General features: G+C 38.3%; 1 protein-coding gene across 6 annotated transcripts in view; it reads left to right on the plus strand.

Moving 5' to 3' along the window:
* DIP2C (DIP2 acetate--CoA ligase C (putative)) overlaps positions 1 to 12,595 on the plus strand; it is a 370,070-nt gene that overhangs the window by 251,754 nt on the left and 105,721 nt on the right. For all 6 annotated transcript variants that reach the window (XM_060683680.2, XM_060683684.2, XM_087893042.1 and 3 more), the window contains 2 exons: positions 3,704 to 3,829; positions 5,284 to 5,493. In XM_060683680.2, the coding sequence (XP_060539663.1) occupies positions 3,704 to 3,829; positions 5,284 to 5,493 (336 nt within the window). The remainder of the gene's footprint in view (positions 1 to 3,703; positions 3,830 to 5,283; positions 5,494 to 12,595) is intronic.

Below are 12,595 nucleotides of genomic sequence, written 5' to 3' on the forward strand. Positions count from 1 at the left end.
CTATGGAATATTCTTCCTCTGGAGGTGAAGCGGCTCCCCCCCCCCACACACACACTCTTTTGATTTTTAATACATGGCTTTGCCACCTGGCGTGGGGATGCCCAAGAAACACACAGTCATGAGGTTGGTGTGTGCCATGAAAGCGCTCCCTTTCCCGTTGTCAACCAATTTTCAACAGGGTTAATTACACTTTCCTCGTTAATAAATATTATAATCTTTTAAAAATTTTCAACTCTAAGTTTTAACTCTTAACATTTTTATTTTGTATATACTGTTTTATATTTCAGTGTCTTGTTCTACACTGCAAAGCTCTCTTTGAGAGAAATGGGCTGTCTAAACAACAAACAAACAAACAAACAAACATTTTCTATTGCCTTAGCAAGAAATGATGATGAGGATTGTCTTATAATAGATGGCTGGATCCAGAAATGGCTTTAACCACCTGTTCAAATCTAAGGGTAATACTCCTAGGTTGCCCTAAGAGTGTACTGACTATCTTCAGTTATGATTTTTTTTAGCTGCTTTGATTAGTTAAGGGAGGCAAAGTTGCAAGTGATGGAGTTCATCCCACCGACAATCCTATCACTTTCCTTAGGCATTATAAGCTTGAAGGAATCCAGATGGTGATCACAGGAGGATATTACCTTGTCATCTCTTGAAATTCTATCTGTCTGACATCCAATCTGGAGATAATATGAGCACTTTTGTCCTGAAAATGCTTAGTTAATTACTCACAAATATTCTGAAACATCAAGAGGATTTGGTCACTCTAAACATGCTGGCCTGCATTCTCCAGATGCAATAAGTACAGAGTGGTGCTTATTGGCTCCACCACTCTTGATGCTTTGGAATAGGCCCAAAGGTGAACCCTTTACTGTGTCCAACTCTAACCCTATGTCTGTGTAGATTTTTTACATCCACTTGTCTCATCTCTAACCCCCCAAATCCACTTTTAGAAGAGTAGCTTCTAGAAGAAGGAAGCTAGCTTCTAACTTTTACTCCCTTCTCCAAGTGTTCCACTCCTAGATTTATTCTCTTTTTGGCTCTTAAGAGCTCCTGTTCCTGTTTTCTTCCAAGAGAACAGCATCTCTTTTTGCCTCTTATGCAGAAAGGGAGATGGCCAGCCAGCCTTCTCATTCTTCATTTTTGGCACTTTGACCCATTTCTCCTTAACTAACCTGGCTTCCTTCTTCTTTTTAGTCCCTGTCCTATTCCATCCCTTCAACCACTGTAATGATTCTTCTACTTTCCCTCTCATGATTCCTCTATTGTTCTTTTTTCCCCTTGAATATTCAATTTAATCTAACGCTTCTTTGCAATCTGTTTTGTTTCACCTCAGTTGTGTCCTTCACTGCTATTCCATATCAGTTATTCCTCTTTCTTCCCAGACTAGATAAGGCTCAAGGCATTGGGGAGGTGGTCAAGCTTTGTCTTCTTGCATACGCAAGTTCACTGCTTGAGTCCTCCCTCTTTCCCCCCACCCCCACTGGGAAGGTTGCTGCCCAATAATTATCCATCTACTCCTTCACATGCTCTTCTCCTTGGATTGCTCTCAAGCTTGCAGTGCAAGACTCCTACTCCTCTACTACAGCTGGAGCCTGGAGTCCATTGCCAGCCTGACACAGACAGCCCTTCAGGGTTCTCCAGACAGAGTTCAGTTTTATCGTTCACATTCATAAGGCACCCAAGGAGGCTGATGGCAGCATCCATTAGGACAGGTAAATGTTTATGCTTCTAAAATATAGAACAATTTTGTGTGTACAGTATAAAATCAATTAAAAGGCAGGTTATTGTTTTCCTTCCTTCTTTTCTTTTTTCCTCTTCTTTCCTCTTCTTTTCCTTCACACACAGACAAACATCTTTCTCAGAATATCCATTAATTTCACACATGAATACATTCCATGCAAAATTCTATAGCACAGGTGGGTCTTTTCTGATATTCTTCTATTGTTTGTCTTGGTGCTTTTGCCAAAAAGCCTTAAAGATGGAACATCATGCTTTGTATACTTAGTCTTTTCGATTTGTATTGAGTGGGAAGTAAATCTAAGATATATAATACGAAGAACCATGACAGTACTGGCAAACTTCATGCCTTCAATACATGACATACATTCAGTTTGGGAAAAACCTCATCTTTAATTTCAATCTAATAATGGAAGAAAAGAATTATCAATAAAGAATAGCAAACCAATCTAATGCAGGCAGTTAAAAAATTCTGCTTTGTTCAAAAATTAACAAGTTTAATCTGAATTTATGTAGAAAATGGTTTTGTTTTATGAGGGCAAGGTGAGGGAGTGACTTAAATTTTGTAAATTTTTTGGAGTTAGGATGGATTTTCTGTTGGTTTGACATATGTAATTAAAAGAAAGTTCCAATGCATTGTTTTATAAAGTGGATTTGAAAATGGGATGAATAAGTTATTGTTTAAAGCTTGTAAAATATTTTGAAATTAAATTTGGAAAGTATTTATGTTCAAGAAGACAAGGGAAAGAAAAGATTTTGACCTTCCATTTTTCTTTATTTTTATATGTATAATGCTTAAATAATTCTTACAGTTTGCAAAATATTATTGAAAGTGTAAGTGTGTGTGTGTATGTATGTATGTATGTATGTATGTGAAAAGGAAGTTAAAAATGATGTATTATAATTAATTGGTATTGGTTATAAAGATGAAATTTTTAAAGAAATGTTTAGAATGAATATAACAAGAGTTTTAACTTTAAGGTTAAAGTATTTGAAAGAATATGATTTTTGTTAATGTGGATGATGATAGTTTAAAAAGATTAATAAGTGTACATAGAAATATATTAACATTTCTCACTTGAGAAGCGGGAGCGGGGGGAATAAATTTAGATAAGATTGCAATGTAAACTGTATTAACAAAAATATTATATTTGGTCTTGTATCTATTGGGATATTGCTTCTGTTTTTTAAACTTGAAATAGAAAAAAACACTTAGAATTTAGTTTGAAGCTTAATAATTGTAGTTAGTGCATTGTGTGGCTTGTAATAATTATAGGTAATGCAGAAAGTTGAAGTTATAAATGTATTAGAATTTTACTGTTTTGGAAAGAGTCAGAAGTCAACACCTTTTTTACTCTCCTTTTTAAAAATCTTCATTGTATTTTATGGTATAATAAATCTTGATAGAACTTTCATTAAAAAAAAAGTCTAAACTATATACAGTCTCAAAGTTTTTGAAAACAATAGTCTTGTTCAAACAATGCTGCATAGTCGGGTGGGGACCATGGGAATTGTTTTATGACCCATCTGAATTATACATCTGGGAAACATCAAAAGAAAAAGCTACATAATAATGTTCTTTAGAGGAACCTGCAATATTGAAATTATTTCTGTGTTCTGCCATGTTGTGTTGACTTTCCTCATCATTTGTTTAGTCATATACTAATATTGACTGTCTTAAAGTATTAAGAATTAAAAGCAACCTAGAGAATATCCCAAACAGCAAACTGTATTAAGACAAAAAAAGATTTTAATTAGCTGGAATAATCCAAATGCAGATCCTGCGGAAATGGTTGCCCTAAAATAACTATTTTTTCCTATTGTTACTAATGGAATGTATTTCCAAGGCATTGTATTTTGGGTTCTAAGGAATTTACAACATTAATTTTCTCCTAGAAACTACCTGTGTTTATGACCTCTTGTTGGAGTTCCAAGCTGATATTTAGGTTTTTGATTTTAGATGTCCACACAGAAGCAGTCCAGGCAGCTCTTGCAAAACATAAAGAACGGAAGATGGCAGTACCAATGCCATCCAAGAGACGTTCACTGGTGGTGCAAACATCAATGGATGCCTATACCCCTCCAGGTAAGGACCTGTACTAAAAGTGTTATGATTGGATTTCAGATTTGAGCACTCATAACAGTAAATAGGTATGGATGAATATGTAAAGTAAGAATCCTGCCACGTATTGATTACAATAAAACTGTCTGATCCATCTCTTTTTTCACATTCGAAGCATCTAATATTATATTATTAAAGGCTTTTCTTGAGCAGCAAGTCTCGACTGATTATAGTAGGATAGACTATTACATGAAAATCTTAGGAAAGAAAGAGCATCCTGGCTTCCTGCACAATTAGACATGGATCTCTCTTCTTACACACTACAGAAAGAACACTGATTTTTCTCTAACTTTCCAAGGAAAAATTGAATAAGAGTTTGAAAGAAAGAAAGAGACTACTTAGGTTACAATTCAGTAGCTTGGGAGTATCTTCTCTATTGCAGTTCATAATTTTGAACCAGATTTCTTGATAGATAGATGTAATTGCATAGAGAATACTAATGTGAGATTTTAAAATCATGATTTGTTGAGCAAACCACAGACTTTGTTTGCCAATAGCATTATGGCAGGATGGATGGATTTGCATACTTCAAACGGCCAGAGACAGGAAACCATTTTGCAGCAGAGAGTCTTTGTGTTTTTAACCAATTTCCAAGATACTTAAGTAGGCTAGGATTCTTTAAAAAGTAAAATAGCTTTACAAGTTATTGGAAGTTTATTATTCTTTTCATTTCATTAAAACAAAAACTGACATCACCTCTATTCATTGTTGCATGGTGATCTGATGAGTTCTGAGGGCTACAAAAATGAATGCAAGATATGGATTTTCTCCATTTCTTTACTGAAGTTGACACATATTGTCTGCCTATTTTAGGCCCATATTCCTTTCACTTTGCAAGTATTTTGAGATGTTCTCTGAAATAACCACAAGGAATATGAAGAGATTTTTGAGAGTGTTGTTTCTGTTGCTCTGTGTTATTCACTTAATTCTGCCATATTAAACAAAGTCCATTTAGTTCAAGATTTTCAGTTCCCACTGTGGCCAAACCAGATATTCTTGTGCTGTAGCTTTTATAGCATCTGGTGTTTATTGCATGCTGTTACTAATGTTAGAGAATTGCTACTTTGGGAATGGAAATGCTTTTAGAATAAAGCAATGATTCTGACTAAATTGTGAATAGTACATACAACATTGCCTGTTTTGATATAACTTCTAAATCAAGATATCTAGAGAACTCCAGGTTGGAGAAAATTATTGTAATGACTCGGTTTTCTTGCATGGATACATCAGTATATTTGAAGTTATAACAACTACTTAAACCCCTAGCTCAACAGGAATTGGTGCCTGAATTGTTTTGCAAATTTCTTGGACACCATTGCAATTTGAACTGAACACTTTGGCTTTGGGTCAGTGTCTGAATACAGCAACATAAAATCTTAGCCCTGGATTATCTGTCATGCATTTGTCTGCCATGCTAGATACCTCTTCTGGCTCTGAAGATGAAGGTTCCGTGCAGGGCGATTCCCAGGGAACACCAACCTCAAGCCAAGGGAGTATAAATATGGAGCACTGGATCAGCCAAGCCATCCATGGCTCAACCACATCTACCACTTCTTCATCCTCAACCCAAAGTGGTGGCAGTGGGGCTGCGCATAGGCTAGCTGATGTTATGTCACAAACTCATATAGGTATGTATGGACACGCCCCCCCACACTTTTTTTAACATATAGTTCTTATCTGTTAATTAATTGTATTTATGGGTATTACTTCACAAATATTTCAAAACACAATGTAATTTTAAAGGAAAAGCATCCCACTCTGGAAGAAACATTCAAAAATGCCTTTTCAAGGATACTCGGCAGACGTTCATCAGTGCCAGATGTATGTATGTATATATGATGGCTAACGAGCCAGAAATAGATCTATATAAGTCTCTCACCTGGCAGCAAGAACTTGCTGGCTGCCAGAAAGAAAAAAAGCCCAGAATCGAGTGGATGTGATTCTACTGAGCTAGGGCTGCAGAAAAACTTTGGTTGTCTCCCTTTCTTTTAACTTTGGAGCACCATTCAGGCCAGAAATTCTTTGTTTCCTCCCCCACCCATCTTTTAAAACAATAGTTATCTGATACTATTAATTGAAGGTCATGTTCTTTCAAAAAAGCCAGCAATGAGTGGAAGAGTTCCTTTCTTAAGGCGAAACTATCATGCAATATTAAAGATTTTTTAATAATACAAACCTGGATAAATCAAATATTTACTGGCATGTTTGTTTGGGGAGGGTACCTGTTCTATCAAAGGCATGAAATTATTAAATGTTCTAATCCAGACAGTTTCATGAGTTAACGCTAATTTACAAGGCATATATTCCTACAGTTTGAAAATTTGAAACTAAAGATAATTATGGGTTAGCATGACAGATTAAAGCCAACTTTAAGAACTACATTTCTTAATTGGATCGTAACTAGATATTTAGAGATGACCTTCTCAGTTTGATGGCATGATGAGAAGATACCTATTCATGAAAGCCTTATGAGTAAATCAAACTGATTTACTCAGTTTGCCTCTGCTGGAAGAGAACACAATTGCACGAACTGAAATAAGAACCCTTTAAACAGAATAAACCTCTTGTTATCAAAGTATGGATTGCTAATAATATTAAGGGAGTGTAACTCATGTTGACTGTATTACTGCTTGCGAAATAGGAGTTTTAGGAAAACCAACCAGTCAGTAATGCATGGATAAGCTAGAACACTTCATTCATGCTTTAAAGTAAAATAAGACATCAATGTGTTGTCTCCACAACATTAATCAGGAATAACAATGTACTATTAATGACAAAAATGTGCAAATGTTCATGTTTCCATTAAAGAAATACATTTTATAGGTTACCCTGCCAGTGGGAAGTGCCTCATTATAACAAGTCATTGCATTTTGAAAGCACTAATTGTGATCAATATGAATGTTTAAAAGAAAGCACTCGCCACCTCTGACTTCAAAGAGGAAACTTCCAATCTGAACACAAGGGGACTCTAACCTTCTAAACCCCATGTGAAATATTGTTCACTTCTTTAGATAATATATTATCCCCAACAGGAAGTCTTGGGAGGTTGAGTGGAGACCATAATGTGAAATATGAACAGGGCCTGGAGTGCCAATAATTTTGTGCAAGGTTATTGAGACCTTTAATGTCAAGTTTCTTTCTTGCATTGTGGTGCACCCATCCTAAGAGATGGTCAAAGCCTGAGCAGAAATAGCTTGCCTTTTTGCTGCTAGTGATGATAACTTTAATATTGGAGCACCTTTCAAGTGAGGAAAAGCACTTTTAACACATTACTTGTTACCTGCCAATCCTTTATTGATAAATTAGAAGTTAATGTGGAAGTCAGTAGCTTGCTAAAGGATCATTATAAGGAAGAAGCACTCGCACGAAAGAACTTTGAGCAAGCTCGTTGAAGATAGAAGTGAAAAGACAAGTATTATTAGACTCTGTTTGATAATAGACATTGGTTTTATTTGACTTAGTGAAGAAATTGTGAACTATCATTCTCTGGGATTTTCCCCTGTTAAGCTATGTCTTCCATAAATACCATTTAAATTCAATATGTTTTTTCAAGGAAATTCCTAAATTACAATTATAGCATGTGGTTATTCATCCCTGAACCTTTATTAAATTGGGGAAGCCCCTTCCACCATCTTTCTTTTGGTCACTGTTAAATTCTTCATGAACTACAGAGAGAACTATTCAGTAACTATTCAGTATTTGTTCAGAAACAAACAGTTACTTCAACTTGAGTGCATAATTTATCAGAAAGAAAGCACTGCTGTGATCCTGTAGGTTTTTATTTTTGTAAAACAAAGGGAGGTGGTGCAATGGCCCAACGGTTAAGACACTTGAGCTGGTTCAGCTGGAAAGCCAACGGTCCAGGTTTGACACACTCAAGTATCATGCCATGGGATGAGTTCCTGTTACTTGCACCAGCTCCTGCCAACCTAGCAGTTTGAAGGCATAGAAATGCAAGTAGATAGGTGGGTATTGCTTTGGTGGGAGAGATTACTATGTTCCATATTTTCAATGCTGGCCGCATGATGATGGAAATATCTCAAACAACGCAGGCTCCCTCCACTGAGAATCTGAGATGAGCACTACCTCCTTGAACTGGTCACAACTGGACAGGGGGAACCTTTAAATTTAGAGAGAATTTAGCTTTTCTCCTGATATTTTTTCATCAGGCCAAAGAAAATAGGAAAATATCCACAATTTCATGTATAATTTGCTTTTCATGTAACTCAACTCCCCCCCCCCCCCGGTTTTTATTTTAAAACCAAAATTTCCAGCTGCCTCTGCAGTTAGAGTCTTTTTATATTTCATAACTAAACTAGGAGTTGAAATAACTTGACCCATGGATACACACAAGATAGTAAGTCGTACTGGAAGACTTAATAAAGAACTCCTGGATTGTGGTTTCTGTATCCAGCTGTGCTGCATGGATCTTAGCCACTTTTGCAGTTTTTGGCCAGCTGATGCTTCCTGCTTTGTTCATTATATTAAAGGACAAGACCGTTGCCAGATAGTCTAGAGAGTCTGCAGCCACTGTACAGACACAATAAAGCTAACCCTTCTGAAAGGCTGTTAATTTGCAGCCACACCTCTTTCCCTGGAGACCTTATGGTCGTTTCACCAAAACCTTGCCCTTATCCCAAGTTTGGGTGTCATATAAAAATAAGCTCCTCAGAATCAAGCTTTGGATACAAATTGTGGTTAAGGCATTCTGACTGTAGCCTGAATTTAGATACCAAGTTAAATTAGACACTAAATTAAATTATGTTCTGTTGTATGAACTATTACAAGTCCATGAATCAACTTAGTAACATATTGAAACATATTGAAATTAAAATTATACATACACATACACATATATGTATATGCATGTGGATGGATATGGATATACAAGTGTATATGGATATGGATATATGTGCCAAATGGTGGCATATATATTTATTGTGTGCGCTATCATTTGGCATGATGAAAAGCCATACTCCTCTTGTAAATCAATCAGTCTGGATAGCATCCATTTTGGATGTGGTTATTTAACATTATCATTTCACTAGTGCCATTGATTAGAGTCAAAATGAAAGGACAGACTGCTGTGTAGCCAAAGAGTATCAAAATTGTAATTCTAATATGTGATTTTAAGTTACATTATTTGACAACAGTGGCCAGTTTTGAAGCAGTAGCGGATCCATTGTTGACTTTTTGTTGGAGAACAGCTGTTGAACTTGGAGGCTCATGGTGTGAATTTGCTAAAAGGGACAAGATGATGGGGCAAAATAAATGAATAATCTTCTGAGGGATCAGGGATTTTGAAGTTTTGCAGCTGTTACTATTCCTATATTTACTTCCAACACATGTTGATCAGAGTCATTTTTCTTCTGAAACAACTTAATTTTCCTTAATGGAGCTTCTGAGCATTTCCAGTGGAGGATGCTTTTCCCAGCATGGTTTGGGGCTACTAATTCTTTCTTTAAAATGTAGTTGTATGTGGTTATGCCTTTGTAAAGCATACCCAGAATCTATAGTTTTAGTCTATCCGTACATCTATAGATTTAGTTCTTTAATTTTCCAATGTGTATATTTTTAAAAAGGAATAGATGCTATGCATGCTCAAAACTATGTCTAGCTACTGGAGAAAGTTAGTCATGGATTGATTTATTCTATCATTTCCTATCAGAGGCACAGTTATAGTAAAACATGAGTCCAGAATTGGACCCCTTCCTTATTCTTTTTCTCCCACTCTTTTCATTCTCTTCCAAGGAACAGCTGCAGGAAAATAACATATCCTTCTCGAGTCATCTTAAATAATTTTTTAAAGAAGGATTAAGAATTAGGGTCTCAAAGCCCCTGAGAGCTTGCTTCTAGGAGGAGAGCCTAGAATTGGCTAGTATGGCTAGAGTGGATGTCTGTAGGCCCTTCATCCCCCAAATTTGTTCTGCACCTGGTGGGCCAGTGAGAAGAACCAGTCCAAGGCAGAAGACAATGTGAATGTTGGCGGTTAACAGGAGGAGGGAAATCTTGGTGCTGAGAGCTTGAGCTATAGCACTCTGTTGGGCTTCCTCCCTCATCTGTCTTCTCCAGGATGCCTGGGAGAATAAGAATGGCTGAAGGAGGATGCCAGAGCCTTTGGCTCCATGAAGAGAGACACCAGAGGAGGACAATCTCTTTGGGGGACATGGGGCAGGATATCACATTATAGGGATGATGGGCATGGGATGCTACGAGAGCCAGAGGGCAGAGCAGATCCTTACAAGGGAAAGCATCCTCAACAGCCTTTAAGGATCTTGCTTCCCAAGTTTCTGATTGTGAGATCTTGTTTCTGAATCTGGGATCATAGGATCACTTGAGATCATTGCCAGTGTACCAGCTGCCCTAATCTCCCTTCCTGAGAGATAGCAGAGGATTTCCCTAGACATATAGTTCTGGGAGATTTCAATCTGCCATTTCTGGGTTCAACCTCGAAAGCTGCACAGAAGTTCATGACCATGGACCTATCTCAGATAATCACAGGTCTGACTCAGGACAGTGGTCACATACCAGTCATAATTTCCTTTTGGAGCAATACATGGTCAGGTCATACTCTTGAGACTCTCCTATGTCACCCCTCTCCACAGGGAGTATTCCACACCCCCCCAAGACTAATGGACCCAAATGTGTTGCAGATGGAAGTGGAAAGTATCACAGGAGTTTTGCTTTATGGCCCTGTTGAAGCCTTCATAACTGGAATCAAAAAGTGGCCAAGGCTTTGCACAGGATAGTACCTGTGCAGCCTCTTTTGAGCCATCATTCCCAATGGTCCTTGTCATTCATAGAGGAATTATGGGTTCTAAAAAGGGTTAATAAATGCCTGGGACAGTGTTGGAAGAAAATGAAGGATGACTTTGACTGGACATGACTTAGAGCTTATCTCAGGGTGGCAAGAGTGGCAAAACTGCATTATTTCTCTGCGTTTATGGTATCTGCAGTGTCACCCAGCAACCTTCTTCTGGATCACTTGGTCCCTTCCTAGACAGGAGGGCTTAGGTGATCCTCTTCAGGCTCATACAGAGTAAAATGTTCAATACCTAATGGACAAATCACTCAGATTCATTCTAGTTGCCAGGTAGAGGTCCATTTAAAATGCCAGGGGAAAAGGACTTCCTTGGTCATCTGGGAACAGCTCTAATCTGTTGGATTTGGTTCTCAAGACTGTCAGTGCAAACATCTATCAATTAGATCCTTGTCCCTCCTGGTTAGTGAAAGTTTCCAGGACAATGACTAGAAGGTGGGTCCAGGCAGGAATGAGACCCACTTCTCATTGCAGGAAGGCATATTCTCAGACTCTTTTAAGGAGAGCTTGGTTTTCCCCCTCCTTAAATAAACATCACTGGATCCCTCCTATCTGGACAACGTCTGACCAGTCTACATTTCAGGTCCATTTATTAGAAAGAAACAGCACTGGTTACACTAGTGGATGATCTATGGCAAGGGCAGGATGATGGTGTCCATCCATTGTCTCTCTCTCTCCTTGACTTCTCAGTGGCTTTTGACACCATCAGCCATGGTATCCTTTGGGGTCATCTGTCAAAGTTTTAGTCAAGCCATCATTCCTGATGGTCCCTGTCATTCATAGAGGAATTATGGGTTCTAAAAAGGGTTAATAAATGCCTGGGACAGTGTTGGAAGAACATGAGGGATGACCTACTGGACATGACTTCCATCTTTGCTCTCCTTGACTTCTCAGTGGCTTTTGATACTATCAGCGATGGTATCCTTTGGGGCCATCTGTTGAATTTGGGCTGGACAGGACGGTCTTGGGTGTGTTCAACTCCTATCTCCAAGGTCGGTCCTAATGGGTGTTAATAGGGAATGAGAGGTTCAGTCCACAACTTCTCCATTGTGGCTTGCCAAAGAGCTTAGAAGATCCTGGATGAAATGGATTCCTTCTAGTCAGGTTTCAAGTCCAGTTATGGGACAGAAACAGCACTGGTTGCACTTGTGGATGATCTATGGCAAGGGCAGATGATGGTGTTCATCCATCATCTCTCTCTCTTAGTGCCTTTTGATACCATCAGCCATGGTATCTTTGGGGTCATCTGTCAAAGTTTTAGTCAAGCCATCATTCCTGATGGTCCCTGTCGTTCATAGATGGGTTTTAAGAAGGGTTAATAAATGCCTGAGACAGTGTTGGAAGAACATGAGGGATGACTGACTGGACATGACTTCCATCCTTTCTCTCCTTGACTTCTCAGTGGCTTTTGATACTATCAGCGATGGTATCCTTTGGGGCCATCTGTTGAATTTGGGCTGGACAGGACGGTCTTGGGTGTGTTCAACTCCTATCTCCAAGGCCGGTCCTAATGACTGTTAATAGGGAATAAGAGGTTCAGTCCACAACTTCTTCATTGTGGCATGCCAAAGAGCTTAGAAGATCCTGGATGAAATGGATTCCTTCCAATCAGGTTTCAGGTCCAGTTATGGGACAGAAACAGCTCTCGTTCCACTTGTGGATGATCTATGGCAAGGGCAGGATGATGGTGTCCATCCATCGTCTCTCTCTCTCCTTGACTTCTCAGTGGCTTTTGACACCATCAGCCATGGTATCCTTTCAGGTTATCTGTCAAACTTTTAGTCAAGCCATCATTCCTGATGGTCCCTGTCATTCATAGAGGAATGAACGTTACTTATGTGAACGTTCTTTCTGGGCGCGCTGCTGGAGAATTCAAGAGCGTGGGTAATTCCCTCAGTCAGGATAAAACA

Source organism: Pantherophis guttatus, chromosome 4 (genome assembly GCF_059756535.1).
Source record: "Pantherophis guttatus breed Tessera chromosome 4, ASM5975653v1, whole genome shotgun sequence".
Lineage (NCBI taxonomy): Eukaryota > Metazoa > Chordata > Lepidosauria > Squamata > Colubridae > Pantherophis > Pantherophis guttatus.